Genomic DNA, 21,701 nt, shown 5'->3' with positions numbered 1-21,701 from the left:
ATAAAATAGTTATGCAACGTTTACTCATGGTATACCATGTAATGTAAAGGCTTGTCACGTGTGTATACTGAGAAAATTCAAGTGACTCATGGGACATTCTATAGTATACCACTCAAAAGTGTTGCATAACTACATATATATATATATATTCCAGGTATATATCCAAGTGGAAATCATAGCACTGTAAATACTTTTGTGTAAATAACCAAACAAATCTAAATACATTATAGAATACAGTATAATGTAAATTATAATTATATTAATTACATAGCATATGTATGGCCTAATGACAAAATTTTAAGGCAGACCATTGCATGGTCTATCAAAGTTGTCTCAAGTTTATTTGGGACAATGTAAGAGAAGTTGTATAATATTATGACTGAAAATATTCTTTGAACTTTTAGAGGTACATTAAGAGTTACTACATCCAAAAGTTAATATTTTCTAACACTTCACTTTCACAGTTACACTAAGTCAGTGAGTTACGTATCTTTGGGTTATGTGCCACATGGCACAAATAGGGACTAACTAAGGTGATTTGCTAACCTGAGTGTTTTGAATGACCAAATGACTACTGATATTTGGCAAATAAATAGATATCTAGCTTGTGTGCAAATAGATAAAAATGATGCCTGTATGCACACTCCTACATGTGTGAAAAGATTGGATATGAGAGTGGAATAAACTCTGCTAAGAGTCACGGGAAGCAACAAAGAAAAGGTCTCTTCTCCCTACCCACAGGTTATTAGATGTTGATCAATATCAGGATTGATTGACCTGAGATCATGAGGCACAATGCATCCATTTCCATGTTCACACAAGTGAACTTTTTCCAGAGACATACATTGAAGAGAAACAGTTCATACAAAAGAACAAAGCACATTACAATGTATATTATTTATTCAATTTGTCCATAGCACTTGACACTTGAATCAAATCAGCTTGAATTCATGGGTCAAATTGTGAGAACAAAGCATTAAGCTTGTGACAAGATATCTCCATCTCACGTTAATCTGGCAATTCACTACTAGCTGGCACTAGTTAAAATACTTGAATATTAAATAAAGAATGTAATATATCGAATGATGTTCTCTGGGTTTGTTTTCATTATTATCTGTCAAGTGTGTTCAATCCCAAAGAATCAAAAAAGCAAGGGTGTCTCATTACAGGTGGTTATTACCCCTTCCCCATACTCCCCTTGGGTGGGATGCTAGTTCATAGCAGGATATCCCCCAGCGCTTTGGTCAGGTCAGGTTTCCCAACCAATTTTTCTATACCCACAGGGTTGACAAGGGCAGTGTCAGAAAGTTCTTGTCTAAGAACGCAAACCAAATACCCTGATCCAGGGTCCTTCATTTAGAGGCTAGCACATTGGGTGTGTAGACCAGTATGACCAGCTGTGAATACAATTTTGTCTGACTGGCTGGACCTGCTAGAGTAAAGTTTTTCATATAACCAAGTTCAGTTCAAAACGTTTTGCCTGCCTGAAAAAGCCAGTTGTCTTCCTGCTGAAAACATCAATGAAACCTGTTTAAAGATTGATTTTCTTCAGTTATTCTGGCTGTCAGTCACAGATGCCACCAGAGACAGCTCCCTCTGACTTGCTAGGTGGTTAATGGATGCTAAAAGCACAACCATCAATAAGGTGTCTTGTCACTTTCTTATTTGTATACTCTTATAACCACTGTTTACTAGAATGTGTTGAGTTAGTCTTTATTACATTAATGACATTTCAGTACAGAGGCTTTGAGGTATTGTAAATAGGTGACTGTGGCTAGACTAAAGGTATTGCTTGGCAAGAGTTCTGAGTAGCTTAGCTTTCCTGCTTTGTTCTGTGTGTTGGAGAAGTTCTGATGTGTTGAAAATGTTCAGTTCAGGTTGACTGATGGCTTGTATCTGCATAAAAAATTCAAACATTGACACCCTTTGAATGAGTAATGCCAGGAACAGACATTTAAGTTGAAACTACCCAAATCCACCACTGGGAAGGATACAGGATTTTAGAGAAGGGGGTGATACGGCCCGGTCAAAGGTGGTCGTCTGTAGGGGGTTTTGGGGGCATCCTCCCCTGGAAAAGGCTTAAAATTGAGGTCCTCGGCAATGGGATTTCAGGAATTCTGAGGCCAAGTCAGAGTGTTATGATATTGTCTCATTTTTTTTTAAATTTAGGGGGATTGACTGCACCCCCCTAGATCTGCCCAGCACCACAAGGCAGTGTATCAGCTGGGAACATACAGTGTACATGCAGCCTGTCCCTGGTTATTGGTTTCTTTATAGCCAACCAAATTTCAGGAACAGACCACTGTGTATGAAATGCAGAGATCACTCAGCTCGTTAGACCAATACTCTGCACGTCCAGCAGCTTGCTGAACATGTATACTGGTACATAAAAAACATTTTGGCTCGCTCCTTTAATTCATTCTTCAGGGACTTCAGTACTGTGGAACTCAAGAGAACATTACTATTATAATAAGTTATAACCAATAAAACTCACTGTAAGCAGTTTTTTGTCATTTTGTCCACGTTTTGCATGGGTGACTAAGTTAAGTGTTAAGGTCAATAGCCCCGCCAAAAAAAGCAAATGGTAATTGTGAACTTTGCAGTCAAAAAGGTTTAAAAATTTACCTCGCAGCAGCAAAATTAATAAACAACATAATTTCTGGAAGTCCAGCTAATTGGTACAAGACCAGTTGAGGTTTGTCTAGTTCACTAAAAATTCAAAAAAGGTCTCACTGATAGAGACAACAATAATAATATTGTGATCATCATTGTTCTCATTTTGTCGTGGTTGTTGTACCCCTCCTTTTCGTTTTCCTCCACCAGCACTTCCATTCTCATACCCTTATCTTTATTTAAATAAAACTAAAAAAAAAAAGATTTTACACTCTAAAGCAGCACATTTTCAAGAAGTACAATGCTCATTACATTCATCACTTTTAAAGGATACAGGTTAGATATTCTAACATTGTTATGTCCCAAAAGAAGGAATAGTAGAAGTCCATAGCATCAGAACTGTTGAGTAAAACAATAACTATCTTTAATGCCTCATATTAACATGATTTGTCCCACCCAATGCACAGTAGAAATGAGGATCTCTGAAAAATTGAAAGTATGCTTATTGAATTTTGCAGATAATTTCATCACCTTGCTAATGAGGCTTGTTGGAGGGCCTTGAAGGCTGTTGTGTAATCTTTAACTTCCATACACTGACAAAGTAAAGCTGCCTGTAGCGACAATAAAATTTAACACTTTAAAAACACATTTAGTTAAAATAATATCATGTCAGACATATTTGAGCATCCTTCTGTATCTTATGGGTGTGATGTGCTGAACAGTTGACAGCATGGCCCCTAGGTCATAACAGGTGTCACAGTTTGTGGCATTTTGGATCAAGCGTATTAAATTAAAATAGCTCAGAATCAATAAGTCTCCTTGGTATGCACCATACATTTTGTCTAGCCTTCAGCCAAAGTGAAAATTTCATTTACAACAAAAGAAGCAATTTGAAACAAAATTGCTGCTTTGTTGTTTACTAAATAATTCGTACTTCGTTGCATTTACATCAAAGCAGCAATTACTGTAATTAGTTGAATGGGGCAAGGAGAGCACAAAACAACCAGATCTCATACAACCTTCTGCAGATGTTGATCTGAGTACAGTGCAACATTTTTGTCAGTACCTGAATATGAGCTTTCATCGCTGAACAGCAAGTGACCATTTTTCTGTAAACCTGACAAAACAAGGTGAATAATGAATTTTCTTTAGACCTTGATACAAATTGTGGTGAAACATGAGATTCCTTGTTAGCTACAGCCAACCATTATTCAATTATAGGAAAAATTGTCACATTCACATGTCCTGAGTGTGGCATGTGAAGCCACATGCTAATCCGACCAACATTCAAATAAATACTTGGATTGAAACTTGTGCTCAAGTTTGATCAGTGTACCTCATATCATTCAAAGAGTGAAAATTTAAAAAAGTCAAATGTCCTATGATAAACTCTTGGCTTGCTTTGTTGACTGTATCACCTTCTGGACTATGCAATTCAACATTCATGTTTTAGAGTATCTACCTGATCATCCCAGACAGTTGATGGGACTGGTGAATTGAAGAAAAACGATGAGATGGCACCAGCTTCTAGGTAGCACCGCATCGCTGATGAATAATTACCAGAATCTAGAGAATATGAAAAATGAGAGGGACGTAAGTGTGGTTGCAACGTCTTCTTTGTGCTCATGAGCCACGTTTACTGAATTTATAGAGGCAATCTCCATGGGATTGTTAACCTGTAAATAACAAGTCATGCAAAATACTATGTAGTACTGCATGACCAGCCAATGAAAGACCACAACTTGAAAACTTTACTAAGAACTACTGTCTTATTGAGGTATCCCACAACATGCATGTTATTTTGTGACATGAAATGAATTTCTACAAAGTAGAGGAAACTGCATTTGCAACATCTTGACACAGAAGTATGGAAAAAGGCAGTTTTCAAAATATGACAGTGTACATTACTCAAAGACCTAATTATTTTTAATGGACGGTCCTGATTCTGAATTAACACAATGTTGGAAGGAATGAAGTTATTGTAATTAGTGTTTAGCAAATCACTTACCTAAATAAATATCTCCTAGAGTTTGAAGCCAAGAAACATTTTGATGCTGTACTGAGAGGGCATGGTGGACAACACCAGACAGTGCCAGGCCAATGTGATCAAAATTTACATTACCAGGGCTATTAATTAAAACAAACCAACCTTAAAACCTCTGTGATACATAAAATAAACAAATGTGCCATACAATAGAAACCTTTTTAAAAAATAATTATTATTGTAAATATAAACAGCACCCAACTTTTTGCGCTCACAGTTTTTTGTCACTCTCAACAGGCATATGGGATTTGACCTGAAAAACTCCATAATCATGGTGACATTGCCCTTTAACAGAGATCTATGTTGCAGTGTCTAAGAGTGACTTTCCCATGGATGTTAATTATATTACTTGCAAGTAACAACATGTGAATTACTGTAGAGACACATTAACAATGGGGAACTATAAAAATAAGTCTTTTTGCTTGCGATTTTTAATAACTACTCCTTTTTGCTGCTCAACATTTTGATGGTAGAGAAAACAAGTTATTGTTAAATAAATCCAGCAACATACTTTGTGATTGCAGTAGGCCAGAGATGACTGTGTGAACTTGATATTTCTCTTTGACTATTTGCCTCATCAACCTTGAAATAAAGAAAATATTACTGCAAGATTAAACATGAGGACAGCGCTTGATAGTAACCCACTACACAGTAGTGATGAAACTGATCACATTATGACTCAAAAGCAAATTAAAGGACAAACAACTTGAATGATAACTGTTTAAATGCTGTACTAATAATAACCGTTTCAAGTGAGGAGTATGTTAGACAGCCACTAGCACACTTTCTCCAAGTTTCATTGCTTTTTCTATGTCAAGTTTTCATGTATTTGGCGACTTTTCATCATTTCTGAGCAAATGCAATTTTCAAAGGAAAGTGGTCAATATTATATGTCTACACTATGCTGTGTCCACAATAATTACAATATTATAATTATTCTTTTTTATTGATGCCTACCTTGCCAGAGGCATTACGCAGTCGTACTAAACATGATATCAACACAGTGAGTACAGTCTCTTCCTACAAGAAGAAAAGATGACTGAATGATGATGATACTGACTTTTTTTCTATCCACTTCTGAAATGGAGAGTGAGGGCATTACAAAGATTTACCTTTACTCTTCGAACAAAATGAATGAGGTTTGTCCTGCAAGATAGCAAGCAATTCTATAAATAAGCAAATCAATTCCAACTTTAGTAAGAAACAGCTATGCATCATATAATTTTATTGAGTGGTTTCTTAAAAAAATGATTGTAAAAATATAACAAAAGAAAAAAAATATGCTTGAAACCTTGAAGCCCAATCAGCTTGAAGGCTGGTATGCAGAGAGCCCTGCATCTAAAAAAAGTTAAACAAAGCACTGATTGCATTTACAGCTAATAAGGAGTGTAACATACAAAGATCTTACAGTTTCAGTCCTTCAGATTGGGAAGCTATGCCTGCTTGACTTCCATCAGCAGATCTCTTCTGTTGTCCCATGTTGTTATTACTGAATATCTTCAGAACTGAAATAAAAAGGGAAGTTGGGAATGGCAAATCAAGGCAAAACAAAATGAAGTTACAGTAAATGTAGATTCCAAACAATCCACCATTATGACTGGAATATAATAAATGCAATGACACTTTTTTTAATGTAAACTAGGTAACTGGACAATGGATCTCAACATAAAAATTAATACATCTTGACCAGAGCAATCCTGTGTAAAACAACAAATAATGTAAAACGCCCGAGTCCTGGGGTTCTTTACATTTGTACCATAAACCTAAGCAAGACAGTGCATTCCTCAAATTTCCATTTGAGTTTTCTGACACTAAAGCACATACATTACTGGACTGATAAAGAGATTCATAAGAAGGTATTTCAATGGATGCAAAACTTGGTGTAACTCCAAGATGTCTCGATGAAAATATCCTGTACATTGTACAAAATTCATGTACTTACTGCCATCCCAAAGACTTCTGGCTGGCTTCCTCCATCCCTGAGGTTTTGACAGAAAGTAGCACGTGGATGCTAGTAAGCTACACAGCTAAAAATTTAAAAAGGATAAGTCAAGCTCCATAAAGAAAATACTGCCATGTCCTACTGTGTTAAAAGACTTCATTGATCAAAAGAGATTACAGAATGATATATACATGCTCTGGAATAAAAGACAGGTAATATACAAACAACTTGATTATAAAGATCTTAAAATGGAAGGATTCAACTCCCTGACCTCCCAGATACTGGTTGGAGACTCTAACCACTGAGCTACTAAGAGATATTTGGTGAGCTGGGCCATCATAATAACTAGGTTCACATGCGACAACTCTTCATGCAACAATATTGCAAGGCAAGTTGAATTTAAGCAAGGTTTGCAACATGTTACCCCAACTGTCAACATTTTTTTCTCTTTTATCACTGACATTTTAACCTTGTTAATATGTAATTTGTTATATTTGCTTCTGCACTGTTTGGATGCAAGAAAATGATGCACCTATCACTTTTAGTGTATTATATAAGGAATTGTTCATCTACTCCAACATGATAATCAGCAGATTATCTTACAGATCTGTGATCCAGAGACTGTGCATTCTCATCAACTCTTATTTCTGACAGAAACTCCCACTCCTTTCCATTTAATAGAAAGGCATTGACTTGTTCTTCCACATGAATCTCTGCAGCACCTGGAAACAATTTAACATGTTAGTAGAATACAATGCATCAAATCAACTATGTTTTATGTAACACTTAGCTATTTTTTGACAAAGGCAAATTAACTGCCATTATGATACTGAGCTATCGTTTCAAGCATTAGCCCTTCCTCAGGATACTTTGTTCAGGTGAAGATCTACATGTAACCCTAAAAAAATCAGCTTTATAAACTCCCTGTGGTGGTAAATGTACCTATATCAACTTCAACTGGATATATAGCTATGTGTTTCAATTACCTGCTGACCTGACAGACAAAAGTTCTTTAGAAACAAGTAACATTGTTTATGTTTGGCATGCTATTGACAAATTGACTGAACTGTAGATTATGAGAACCAACCAGATATGGAAAAATGCCCTATTAGTGAGTAATGTGAACCTTGCCCGGTACCTGAAGCGGTTTGCCAAATGTAAGACTTGACTCGTTTTGCTATCTCTTCTGCCCGGCTGCCAAGAAAAGAAAATAAACAGCCTCAAAATATGGAACCCATGAGGTGTCAAAACGCTTGTAACAAAAAAAAAAAACTTTTGTGTGGTTAAACAGTCCAATTCGTGCAGTTCTGGCAGTGAACTGTGCCTCATGTAGGGTTTTTCAAAGTTTACAACTGGGCTTGACCTTTTCACTCTTTTTCCCTCTACAGCTAAAGTGATGCACTGTTCTCCAGCTAGGAGTGTTTTGCACATCTAAAAAAAACCAGACTGAACAGGTAAGAACTAAATATTTTATCAATTATTTCTTAGATACTTGTACCTCTTGCTAGGTGACTCTTGAGAAATGTCTAGCACAAGGAGTTCTTGTTGAATTGCAGCCTTCACTCTCTCTAATGGACTGCTCGCAGCACCCCTTCCTGCAACAGTGTTCACCATCCCAAGGGCATAAGAGAGAAGCTGAGATGCCTTCTCATACTCCTTAAAAAAGAAACATGGTTGGTCAATTTTTTGACGTAACTTTGGATAGTTCCCACTACTGATGGACCCTCTGACAATAGTTCCTATTCTATGTAGAAAGGCTTCCTATTAAAAGGTTCCTACTATAGAAAATAGTTCCTGCTGTAGTTAACACTCCTGTAAAAAGTTCTCCTGATGACAAATGCCCCTGTAGCTGTTGCATCAGTGGGCAACTGAAACTCATATATGTATTCCAGTTTTGTAACCATTTCAGTTTATAAGGATAAAATTTACTGCCATTGAAGGAAATTAAGAGGCACTGACAAACAGCATGTCAGATCTATAAACCTTGATGAACCTCAAATTGATTACCCCACTAGAGGTAGTTTCCCTTACAGACAGGCCCTTATCTTTCGATACAGGCAATACCCACTTTTAATAGTGTTGAATTCACAAAACATTACACCTGTCCAGTGAAAAGCATCAACTCCACCTGAACCTCCATCTGTCCACTCCTCCTCCTCCTTTCCCATTCCCTCCTCTGCTTCCCTCCCCTCCCTCTCCTGCCCCTCTCCCTCCACCCCCCACCCCTCCTCTGCACCATGGTGTTAGGACACCAGGGCCGGGTTGTTCAAAGCACGATTAAGCTAATCCAGGACCAGCGTATATGTTTATTTGTTCAGTGAAGTTTTCTGTTTAAATTTTTTGTCCTTCAATTTTGGCTTTAACCAATGTCTAAGAGAAATAAGAACTTTGATTAACTTTTAATCCTGGATTAGCGTTAATCGGCTTTTGAACAACCAGGCCCAGTAGGGTAAAGAGCCCCAACATTTGAGTCAAAATGAAGGCTGGAATACTCAATCAGAATTACCTGAACAGCTGAACAGTGCAAGGCTTTGGAAAACAAAATATGGAGTATGTCCTGCTGTTGAAGGTTCTTTATCTCCTCAAGGTGGCTCTTATACAGTAAACACACATATTCCTTCAAGACAAATAAAGCAACATGAATTTAGAAGAGGAAAAAATGGGAAATTTGTACCATGATTTGAGAATTAGTGTCGAATAATATAATGTAGGAAGTTGATAATCTCCTTTGTAGGTTCCATTAATTTTGTAACATTGTGAATTTAACTATGGGGTTTGATGCATCATGTTTTGTGCCTTTAAGAGGTAACATGGGCATGGCTCAAATTTTCTCACCTGAATGGGATGCCAGTTCTAAAACAGGATATCAAGTTACTGTAGTTTTTTTTTTCTGGCTTACTATCATGGAAGGTAGAGAGAACTTTTAATAGTGGCCATGTTAAAAGGAAACTTAATAAGTTGTCCCAAACTACAAATTTCCACTCCTAAAGAATATGATCACTACCCTGTCAGTGTGATAAGAGATTCATGCATGGGTGAGGAGTGATTTACGTGACATCCTCAAGGACTGTGGCCTTAATTAGTTTAAAATGTTGCAGGTGACATGTGGGAGGCTTGTACACTAATTAGGGAAATATCATGTTACTGTTCCAAGCCTGGAACCTCATCAGTGCCAGTTTGTACGTTTAACTTCTAGACTCTAGAGGAATAATTTCTAGACTTCAGACCCTTATTACTACTCATGCTGAATCAGATGGGGTATTCCATGACAGTATTTTTATGTGGTTGCTACATGTACAATGGTTCAGCTGAACTCACTATTTTTCACTGTAGGGTGGAGGGAGGCCTTCAGGATAACCTCCTTTACATTACATCTCAAGTCACACTACCTCTGAATGCCTTCTCCCTTTCTCAAGTTGATGAAGCTCTTCCACTAGTGTACTGATGGTACCAGGGTCAACTGTGTGTCGTAGTTTATTAAAAAGCTGACCTTTCTTCAACTCAGTGCTCTCTTGTCCTGTCGAGGCTGGGAGACAATGTGCCAATAATTTAATGCCAATAACAAAACTTCATCAAGGATTAAGGATTTTTATTAAGATCTGCAAAGATCCTACTGCTGATCTTTAAAGGTCTTGATGGATCTTTAAAAGATAACCACCAGGGAAACACAGGCTTTTAGCCCGTGTTATCCACACATTACCTCCTGGTTTTAATCACCAAATAGAAGATGGTGTTCCATGGGAAAACCATCTTCTATTTTCAATTGGTTTTGAATACAGCACGCCAAAGCAAAAACATTTTGATCTGAGAGGGGAAGTCAAGTGATTAGCCACGTGCATGAATGAAATGAAAGCATTGCCAACATTCCAAAAGCTCATTTAATACTTTTTATCCACATAAAGATAAAAGGGAGCTTTTTTTGTAAGTTTTCTCCATGACTAAGAAAACAAAACAAACTTAATCAACAGCTGCTGCCATTTCTCTATGATTTCCTGCCATGCATCTATAAAAACATTATGCATGCACAGCTCCAGTTTACGAGGTATACAACCACAGCTGCATTCTAATGAAGCTTACATTACCTTCTAGTCTACATTAAGCAAACATTACTTTTTCTAGCATGAATTACCTTCAGTGGTATATTGTACATTAACAGGAATCCATTGGGACCTGTCTTGTTCAGTCTTAACCAACCCATTTTGAAGGTCATCCATCGCTTCTTCCTAAAGATAACATCGATCTTTGTCACAAAAATACTCTCTCGGATGGCTGAATACAATGTGGAGATGTTAACCGAAGGCCTTCCACTTATTTCTTCATGAATACTACCTGAAGTTCATTTCAGTAATAAGTCAAACGATAATTGAACCTGTGTACTTAAAGTAAATAATTAAGTAACAGGAGATTCTTAAAAGAAATCTGATGTTTCTCTGTTGACTTCCAAAAATATTAAAACTGGCTTCTCTTTGAAATAGGCCATTTCCGAGTTGCCATTTGCCTCTGTGTCAAAACGAGTGTTTGAGCCAAACCATTGTTACGAAAATACATCTTGTGCAAGTTCATTTTCATAAGAAAGGTATGGCATACTCGGACTCATTTTGAAACAGAGGGAGAAGGAAACTTGGAAATGGTCTATTATCATCAGATCTCAGATCTAAAATACCTCTTCATTCAAGAATATTTTAGCAGGAGAGTTCTTGGCAATTTCCCATCCATCCACCAGTTCAGAAGTACAGCAGATCAACCTGTATCAGTAACAAAATAAAAACCAACACATTCACCTAAAGTGTTAACTAAAGTAATACATACAATAAATTACAGTACCATTGTGCCAGCCTAGGGCAATAAATGGGCAAACATAACATGACAGTGATGGTAGCATAGGTAAGTCTGCATACGAGTCAAGTGACCCATCAGGCCAGTGCTTATCCCAGTTTCAGCAGCATGAAGCTACTAGGAGTATTCTCCCCCCCACTGGATGGGATGCTAGTCCATCACAGGGTTTCCCCTCAGCATTAAATTTGCCACAGGGTGGAGAGAGGCGAGCTGTGAGAGAACAGTGTCTTTCCCAAGAACACAACACAATGACCCCAGCCAGGGATTGAACCCAGCTTGGACTGCTCAATCCAGAGTCCAGTTAGTAAACATGAGGATACTGCACCCCCACACAAAATGACTGCATACTTACTGGACAAATGACTTCATGATTTTGAATCTGTTGCTCTCCTTTATACCCTGAGAAGGGAAGTCCTCTTCAACTGGTATGGACTGCAAACACAGCTAGATAAGACACAATCATAACAGTTCATTTAAGTAAAATGAAGTCAAAAATGATTAAGTTATTAATTAATTTAATTAATTCTTAATTTGGTAATTGTTTCCTACTCAAAATGTTGTACTTTGAATTAGTTTGTAATTCTCTTCTTTTTTGTTTAAAAAAAAAAAAAATTAATAATAATAATAATAATGATAATAATAAAATAAAAGTTCATTTTTGTTCAGTTCACTTTCATCAATTATTGATCGGATGAAAAGGTACATTGATTATAATATACCTTTTCTCAAAAGAGAGGGGTACATGTACTTTCATGTTAAATTTGCAAAAACTCAAAAAGTGGCTCTGAACCTCTTAGCACTGTTTTCTAAAATTTTATAGAAAGTTGTCTCTTAACAAGCTAGTCATTGTCATATAATACAATATGGGGTTCACTGGGCTAATTTTCAAATGTGAAGTGGGTAAAGCAAAAAATGTGACAGGTCATACATACTGTGGCTGTGGTAACCTCTGACAGAAAATGGTGGTTACAAGATCACTTTAAGTTAATATATGATTTCAAAGACATGTTTTTGATACCACTGTTTTACTAAATTAGTTACTGACACTAATAAAGGATGGCAGTATTTAACCAGCTACCTTTTTATTGATCCAGGTTGCATTTTCGTCAAAATAAAAATCACAAACCAATTTTCCTGATCTGTCTCTAACTTCTGAAGACAAATGGATAAATCAAATAATTTGCGTTGCAGTGAATGGTTCAGTCCGAAAACAATCCAATCATAGATCATGTCATTTTCCTCACATCAGTAGTTGTTTTCAAAACCATGGTTCAAGAGATAACTCCTGGCATACAGCTGTGTCCATGACATTTACTTGGCTGTTTGGGTCAAAGAAATACTTACAGAGAAAATCATCTCTAGTTGAGCTTGAGAACAATTCTCCAGCGAGAGCCAAAATCCAGGATTTGCAGGTCGTCCTTCTAGAACATCCCTGATTATATTGCAAACCATTATTTGCCAGTCTAAAGGAATGTTAGTAGCACTTTCTTCATCTTCACTCATTCTCCGACTATGTGTTCTTAGTTCTGAGACTAAATTTTTTCTATATTCCAAAGGAAGCTCAAATGTGATGTTGTCCTCTAAAAGTACCACAATAATATCCTGTGTGATAGTAACAAAAGAAAGATGCTAAACATACATGTAAATCACTATTTCTGTATTTTGGAAATTAAAAATTAGAGTAATGAAGTGTTTCTTCTTAGGCATCCATTTGTAATTAGTGGAAATTTAACTAACAATTTCGGGTAAAGAGAGAACATGTTGATACCATAGGAACTTTGTTAGAACAAAGTTGCTGCTTTTATGGCAATTACTGTATTTAGACAGAATGTAACCTAAGAAATTCTTATTCTGTTATGAGGACAATTGTCTATAGGGATGACAATCTCTGACTATGACAATAATAGTTATCCTGAGTGGTGCTTGAAACAATTACATTCAAATGACAAAATAAGATCATTAGATATGGTTGTTTCAACATGATGTTAAACTTGGTAGATTTGTTTGATATGAAGTAAAGATCTCCAAACAACCCTCACTGCTTCTAGACTTAACAGCCTGTTCTTATCACTCCTGTACTTTTGGAGGATCGTGACTTTTTTTTTTGGTGAGGGGGGGGGGGGGAGGGGGGAGGGGTGAGTTGATTCTTCTGGGTAGCTCCAAATGTTCTCAGTGGATGTTAAATCTTCTCGACAGAAATTTATGCCAAAACAAACAGGGTAATATAATAATTGTCTTTCTACTAAGGTTCATTAAAAACAAATACCATGTCATTTTGGGACAGCTCATAATTTATATGTTCCTGCCATTGTTTATCAAAGCCAGTTTTTTTTATTACAATAAGGCAGCCCTTTCAGCACTAGGCCGTTACCAGCAGGAACCCACAAGCCAAATACATCTTCATTTGAGATCACTACTTTTGAGTGCTGTGTTAATTGTACTTTTGGAGGGTGCCTACATGCACATTTGGGGGTTGTTTCTTTTGAAACTATTATTAATTATTTCATATTTACATTATATCCAGAGTGTCGGGACTGTTCAAATCTCACAGCTAGGGATGGTTTAGTTGCTGCAAGCGGTGGCGCACTTGTTAGAACAGGGGGAATGCCTGTCAGGCCACAGCATGCCATATAGTAACCATTCAACCTCTGTTCATTGACAGTGTAAAATGATGACTGACAGCACTAGAATGGAAAGGAAAAGGTTCATTACAATGTGACACAACTGAAAAAATGCAATGAAAATGTTGCTCCAGTGCATTTTCTGTACTTCAAAGTGGCTTAAAAAGTAGAAACACAAAACTAATACAAAATACATAAACTTAATTCCCATCTATGAATCACATAAGGTTTCATTGTTCAACATAATAAACCAAATTCATGTGCAATTGGCCTGCGCATAAATCTGCATGTAAATTTTTACTGGTGCATGTCATGATGTGCATAAATCATGCGTAAAGCACCATGCTACAATCCCTGTGGCCTACGTTTCACCTCCAGACTAACAAAATAATATTCAATAAATATGAATAACCTACATGTTAGTATGTTTTAATAATAAACCCTCAGTGGACACACATTATAAATTAAAAGCAAAAGGGCCCAATAACAAAATTGTGCCATTCTGTGGTTTTTAAACAGTCATACTGTTGCTGTAGTTGTACAGCAGTGGTGCCAAAGACGTGCCAAAATTTGATGTATTACTGTTGCACCACAGTCATTTTCCAAATGTTCTTTGGAATCTGTAAAAATTCTGACTAGTTTCACACCAACAAAATGCACTGTGGTATCCTGGCACAGCATGATAACATGAATGTGAGTAACTACTGGAGCTACCTGATTCTGACTACTACACTAAGTTGTAAGAACATGTCACAACATGTTTTATAACTGCATATTTAAAACCTGGAACATTGGATAATGTTTTTCCTGGGTTTTGACTCTTCTTTTCTACAGAATGTTACTTACTTAATAGTTGGAATTATCAATATTGCGGTTATTTTTAATAAAAACCTTCTTCCACTCATGCTTGTTAGTTACATGTATGAGATGAATTATAGCCAAAGACATATCCTAGGGTCTCATTGGCTAGTTATCATGTCATATCCAAAGTATGCTCATGGAAAAATTGTTGAAGATCTTGGTTCATGTACAGTGATTAAATCAAATGATTTTCAAGGTCTGGACGGGCTTGGTGCCTACAGTAAAATGCGCGACCAGGGGGAGCACTCCCTGGAGAAGTGCAAATCAGGTGATACTGGGGAGTAGCTACAGTGTACCTTAGAATAAATAATCAAGATCAGGCTTAATCATTGATCAGTTGGCAACAGATGTTTATGACAAACCTGTGCATTCTTGCAACTTTCGAACAATTTCATAGCTTGTTGAAACTTTTCTTGGTAGAAGTAGAGAGTTCCTAAATCAAAGGAAACCTGAAACAGAAGTAAAAGTAGCAGGAAATTAATCACTTTCCCACATAAAAGAGGAAAAAAGAGATCATAGTATTACTGATTAAACAATGCCATTTTATGAGCATGTAATGCATGCAAAGGGACAGTTCTTTGCATGTTTTGTGTGCAGTGATTTTTATAACTTGACAAAACTGTAAAGAGAAAGGAAATTATATTGCTAAAAAAATCATATAAGATGATTGATGGCATTGTTACCCCTTTCTGCTAAGAACCACCAACCTATCAACATTTAAACATCTTAAAGGAAGGCTCCCAATGTATGTAATTCCTCCATGGATACACCTGGTGGGAGTGGGAGGGGGGGGTGTGTGGAGGGTTGTACTCCCTTATATGGGCTATGTAGGTATGTGCAGCCCCAAATGGTATCCTCTTTTCCAGCCTTTTTGGTCATAAACAGGGTATGGTTGTTCTAGTCTTGAATTGAGTATGTTTTTAAGAAGAAGTTACCTACCCCAGGAATGCACATACCTGAGCAATGATGTCCTCCTTCTTCACAGTAAAAATCTCTTCAGTAGTTGTATCCATTTTTTCAACTGCATTGGAGCCATTACAGTCATCAGATCCATTCTTTGCATCACCTTCACTCTTAGCTTTGTCATCATCTGTGATGTCAACATCCACGCTCTGTGCACCCTCTTCACTTGTTGGTCCAACCTCACTTGAAGCCTTTTCTGGCTCTGTTTTATCAGTCTTTTTAGGATCGGATAACAATGAAGGAGCTGTAGGAAGAACCATGTCCTCTGTCACCTGAAGAGCTTGATTAAGAATGTGGATGGCAGTAGAAAGTTGGTCTTCAAGCTGATATAAAACAATAAAAAAAAAAAAACAAGTCATGTATGACTGTTTGAAAACTTAAAGGTGATTTATGCTTCTCAAGATGGATTTTATGGTAAATTGACTAAATTGCAACATAGCCCTGCAGTCCTGTAATTCATCTTTGAGGGTGATGGGAGGAGGAGGGGAATTACATGTAACAAGACATTCTATGTTTCATTAGGAAAAGAGGGACATGTTTCACATGAACTTAAATGTGAGATATTGAAACTTCATGTCCAAAAGCACAGCCTTGTTCAGCATTTTCAGCCTTTCTCTAACTTCTTTTTTCTAAAGCAAAATGACCACATTCCTCCAAAGACTACATGCAGCGATCAAAGATTGGCCTGTCCTGGTTATGCCAATGTTTATCACATGATAATTGGTGTCGAGAACAACTATGGAAGACATAATCAAAAGTTCTTATGGTTCATGACAAATAAAAGATTTATTTCTCATATCACAGAAATCATTTATGGAACTGACAGTTCACAGCTACTTAGTAGCGAAATCATGATTCTCAAGACAATTTAACTAACCATTTCACACAATTTTCACTGGAAAAAATTAGGCCATTCATACATCATGAAAATGCCCTAACAAATTATACACATCTTTAGTTACCAATAAACAGTTTGTTCTAAACTTACCTTTCTTAGAATGTTTTCATTTGCCAAGTTATCAGCTGTCATACTTAAAACAAATTACAAAGATCAAAGTTAATTAAAAGTTGGTATCAAGTGTCATTGACGTCTTAATCATACATCTTCATCCGCCACCATCATTGTAATTGTTTTTAATGAGATTGTGTGACTAAAGCCCAGTTCAGATGTCATGCTTCTGCTGTGCAGAATTAAATTACAATTTGGTTTGACTATGGCATGGCAGGAAAACAACTCTAATTGAGACGTCATGCCAGAGTTGAAACAAATTCAGGATTTACCTATTCCTCATAACAATTCTCCTCCTAACTCCCTGAGGGAACACAATCTCGCCAAAACACATTACTATAATTTTTGAATTTTGTTCAGTGCATCACAAGCACCATGTTTGAATCGCTGCTGTGCTAAAGTCATGTAGCATGGCAGAGCTTGTCAAACTTAATTGCTTGCTGAACTTCATTGAAAAGTTTGATTCAGACGACAAGCTTCTGCCATGCTTTTGTCGAACTTAATTCCTGAATTTAGTTTGGCATGGCAGAAGCACGACATCTGAACTGGGCCTAACAGTTCATAAGTTATTCCGTGAGTGTCACAAATGTACAACAAGGGGTTCCTATAACAGTTGTTACTCTTCTCTCCTGCTCCTTTCATCTCCACGCTCCCTCCCTCTGTACCCTGTATTTATGCCTGCTACAGACTGAAACTATGAAAAGTGCTATACTACAGCCATTGAAGATAAAATTTGGTTTCAGGATTCTACAGCACTTAACTAACAGAGTGCCTATGATAACATATTCTTTACAATAACTCACCCATTGTTCACAGATTTGCCAACATTTGGCAGAAAATGTTGAGACAGAGTCCTAACCACCCTGAATTGAATAAAACACAAGTCAGTAAGCAAGGAAGGAGCAAAATTATTCTCACAATTAATTACAAACTATGAACACCAGCCTTGATTCTAAGATGTCTAGCTTAGAATTGCTGGAATCACTAGGGTCATTCGGGGAGGGGGGGGGGGAGGGGGGGAGAGCTCCCTTATATGGGGTATATAAGTATGTGCGGCCCCAAAGGGTACAGGTTTTCAGCCATTTTGGTCATAAATAGGGTATCAATTTTGGCCAGTTTGGTCAGCAATAGGGCTTGGATTTTGCACTCTAGTCTTGAATTGAGTAATGTTTTTAAGGGGAAGCTACTTTTTCATCATTATTAATAAGACCATCAATGAAAACCCTTCACAAATTATGTTTATGGCAATTTCACATTGGTCTGAACTAAGAAACTAATAAATTTATTATCATATGACAGGTCTGAAACAGGGTGTTAATTTAAGGGTCAGGTCATATATAGGGTATCAAATATAAATAGGGTAAGGAAAATCACAGATTTTGGTCATAAACAGGGTAAGACAAGGCTCAAAGGGTTTCTTCAAGTAGGGAGAATCCACTGAGCGACATGAGCACAGGCAAAGGGTTTCGACTATGCGCCTGCACTCACCTTGCTCAGCGGCTTTCTATAGTGAAGGTTTCGAACCTCTACAGAGGAGAGACCAAGCTTAGTGCTTACAGCTAATGACAAACATTTCCTACCATCTGTAGTAAATTATAAGTGTCATCGCAGTTTTTTGGTCTAGACTGCTTATATCTGTATCACTGTTAATTGCCTAAAAACAACAACACATCGAAAATCAACACTAATCAAGATAACTTGGAAGAGGCACACAATCTGACCCAAAAAACACATTTTTTTATCAAAAATTGTTTTCCTTACAGTACTTAAAAACAAATAAACAACTACTGTGACAGTGTTTCATAATATCTGGTAACCACCCAAGATCAGTGTGTCTTGCTAATATCATCATTACTGCATGGTTCTGCACAACCTGATATCGCGACTCCTTGTAGGACTTGACTGTAGTACATGAATCAAATTTTTCTATGATTGGCAACAATTTTGGCTGCACTTACATAATCTGTGATATGTTAGAATAAAATTGAGATCAATTACCATAAACAAGATATTATTATTGTTTCAAGAGTTGCTCAAATTTTGTACTTTGAACGTTTCAACTCACCCCATCTAACGCTGCAGCTGTCTTTATTAATTCTCCCAGCAGAATGTTCTGCCATTGAAGAGACAGGCTGAAAAACAAAAGACTTGCCATTTACAATCAGAAAAAGTTAACCTGACAACTAACGAAAAATAGGCATCAAAAATAAGAAAACCCAACACTATTGCTCCCAGACATCAGTTAAAATGGCTTTTTTTTAGGCCATTGCATGCACTGTTGGTTTCATTCACAGATTCCAAAAATGTGATCATGTGATGATGCATTTCATTATCGTGTGATGAGACTGAGTGAATCTCTGCTGTCGGGGAAGTTGCTTCACAGTTTGTTTGCAAGTTTGTTGAGTTTCGCACTTTCTAGCAAGACACAACATACAAGATACAGTATGTCATAAGAGAAGAGTTCAACAGTTACAAAATCCATCGCAAGGATAAGATTTGCCTCCAACTTGGTACTTTTGAGGAATTTGCAGTGTTCAGCTATGCTGCAAACTGTAACCATCTGTGCCAATAGATGTTTTTCATCACTTGATCACTTTTTTTGAATCTGCAGCTAAAACCAATTGTCCATGAAACAGCCTGAAAAAAAAAAGCACTCCAACAGACGTCTGAGATCAATAGTAACAGTTCTGTACTTCTCTTCTAACACTTCCAGGTTCCATTGCAGTTGTGCAGCAGCCCTTAAGGCTAAGTGGCAAAGGTGTCGTGCTCTTTTGCTCTCGGTTGAGGGAGTTTCAGAAGCAACACCCTTGGTAGATAGAACAAAGCTCCTTTTAATGTTTAATAAAACTGCCATTTACCTTTTCTGCTTACATGTACTTAGGTTGAGACTAAAACTACCGTGCCCATGTGCCTAGACTTTTTTTCAACGGTGACACTTTTCAGTTCTGTATTCAGTGATGATGGGAAACAATTTGCAACAGAAAATGTTTTGCAGCAAAATTTCATGCCTGATTTGGTTTACCCTATATCATTTTCTAGTCCACAATCTCATACATGTATCTGTCTGAAACTACATTTCATATACACATGTACTTTACAATACAGTTTGGGATGGATACAGGATGGTAAGCAACCAGTGCAAACCGAAAAGCAGGGTCATGAACAAAGAATTCCTTTACTTGTTTAGAATCAGGAATGGAAAAAAAAAACAACCGTATAAAGTGAATTTTGATTGGCAGGGCTGAATAAGTTAAAATTTTGGAAACAGTTTTCTCTAACATGGTAACATTAAAGTACAGTAAATAAGTCTTATCATGAACCTGGGGCTTGTATTTGTTTAGTAGACTTGATTAACTGGACCATGACAATATGCAACAAATACCCAACAAATTTAGTTTCTTAAATATTCATAATTTATAGTATGTCTGAACTTCACAAAACAACTTCTTTTTTTTTTCATATTTGAGGACATGGGATCGTGTGTACTAAAGGCATCTGTATCAGTGTCAATCAATACCCTTGATTGACCTTTGATCAATACTTGATTGATATCTTGATCACCACTTGATCACCACTTGATCAGCATCTCTATTGATGCTCGGTTGACATTAGCTTGACACTTGACCAACACCTGATTGACACTCGATCGAGTATCAGTCGATATATATGGCGGAGTGTTGACCAACTCATATGTATTGATCAATACTCAATAAGGTGTCTGTGAAAAATTAGTCGACTCTCAACCAACGTCCGACTGAGATGTTGATCGAGTGTCATTCGAGTGTCAACTGACATGTTCATCAAGTACTGATCAAGTGTAGATCAAGGGTCAGTGAGGGTCAATCGAGGGTGTCAATCAAAGGTATCAATCAACACTCGACGGTGTATGCATTTAGTATACATGATCTGATCTTTGCTACTGAAAAATTTATCTTTTAATGCAAGTTGACCAACTTTATCTGCAGTTCATGATTATAACACTGAAGACAGTGATAATATCAAGGATGACCCAGAGCAGTGACTAGTCAAAGTGCTTACCACATTGATGTTGAATAACCCTGAATGTTCCAGGAACTGAACAATAAGTTGGGTGGCTGAAGGTTCTGCAAGTATAACAAGCACATATCACTGTATTTATGACCTACAAAAGGCTGCCCTAATTTCCAAGAAACATATCATGGCATTAAATTTTTTATACCCCCACCCCGTATGAAGGGGTAACCTCTGGCACAGGGCCTGTCGGAATATTTATTTTCAAAGACACTGACAAAATGTAGTACCCTGCGGATGCAAACTTTAAAGGTGCGGACAAGAATAATACTAGGGTGTCGGAATCTGTCTCCCATTCCGCACAGAGGCGGGGGCCGGTATTAAAAATGGAATGTCCTTTTGAGAGGTCGATTGGCAGTGGTGGCTGATAGATTTTCTGCTGTAGTAGCAATGTTAAAAAAAAAATACTAAACATAATATTAACCTGCAGATACATCTTCCAGATGTTTCTTCAATGAATCTCCAGTTGTATCAAACAAGAAGTCGAACCAAGACACAGTAGTTTTATGCAATAGTTTCGCGTCGATGGTCTGCGCCATTTTGTTTTCGCCCGCGCGAGTCACAGCGATCCTGGCCAGCAGCTTGTTTAGCAAACAGCAATGTATTTGTATACTACCATCACCAATATAATCGACAGTTTTGATGACGTCACTCTTCCCACACTTCTTTGAGAAAAACACACTCGCTCGCCATTCGGCCATCTTTGCTTTGCTGACAGTCGAAGACTCAGTGAAATCAATCCTGGCCATCCTGGGCCATCCT

General features: G+C 37.2%; 1 protein-coding gene across 1 annotated transcript; it reads right to left on the bottom strand.

Moving 5' to 3' along the window:
* Window positions 1-970: 970 nt before the first annotated feature.
* Window positions 971-21,688, bottom strand: LOC145465245 (integrator complex subunit 8-like). Its single transcript, XM_081449024.1, has 31 exons — window positions 21,364-21,688; window positions 20,928-20,992; window positions 19,583-19,695; window positions 18,955-19,021; window positions 18,470-18,543; window positions 17,693-17,752; window positions 16,869-16,911; window positions 15,874-16,203; window positions 15,280-15,366; window positions 13,949-14,119; window positions 12,780-13,037; window positions 11,788-11,879; window positions 11,263-11,344; window positions 10,729-10,822; window positions 9,989-10,125; window positions 9,106-9,216; window positions 8,098-8,255; window positions 7,738-7,793; window positions 7,203-7,321; window positions 6,600-6,684; window positions 6,066-6,162; window positions 5,770-5,803; window positions 5,615-5,677; window positions 5,169-5,239; window positions 4,622-4,740; window positions 4,076-4,179; window positions 3,680-3,730; window positions 3,145-3,224; window positions 2,948-3,012; window positions 2,495-2,538; window positions 971-1,896 (listed from the first exon to the last, which is right to left on the bottom strand). The coding sequence occupies exons 1-31, from the start codon at window positions 21,686-21,688 to the stop codon at window positions 1,780-1,782; spliced, it is 3,372 nt and encodes a 1,123-aa protein (XP_081305150.1). The 3' UTR covers window positions 971-1,779.
* Between the last annotated feature and the right edge of the window lie 13 nt (window positions 21,689-21,701).

This window comes from Orbicella franksi, chromosome 13 (genome assembly GCF_964199315.1).
Source record: "Orbicella franksi chromosome 13, jaOrbFran1.1, whole genome shotgun sequence".
NCBI lineage: Eukaryota > Metazoa > Cnidaria > Anthozoa > Scleractinia > Merulinidae > Orbicella > Orbicella franksi.
Note: the sequence above shows the minus strand (reverse complement) of the source record. Positions and strands in the feature narration are given on the sequence as shown.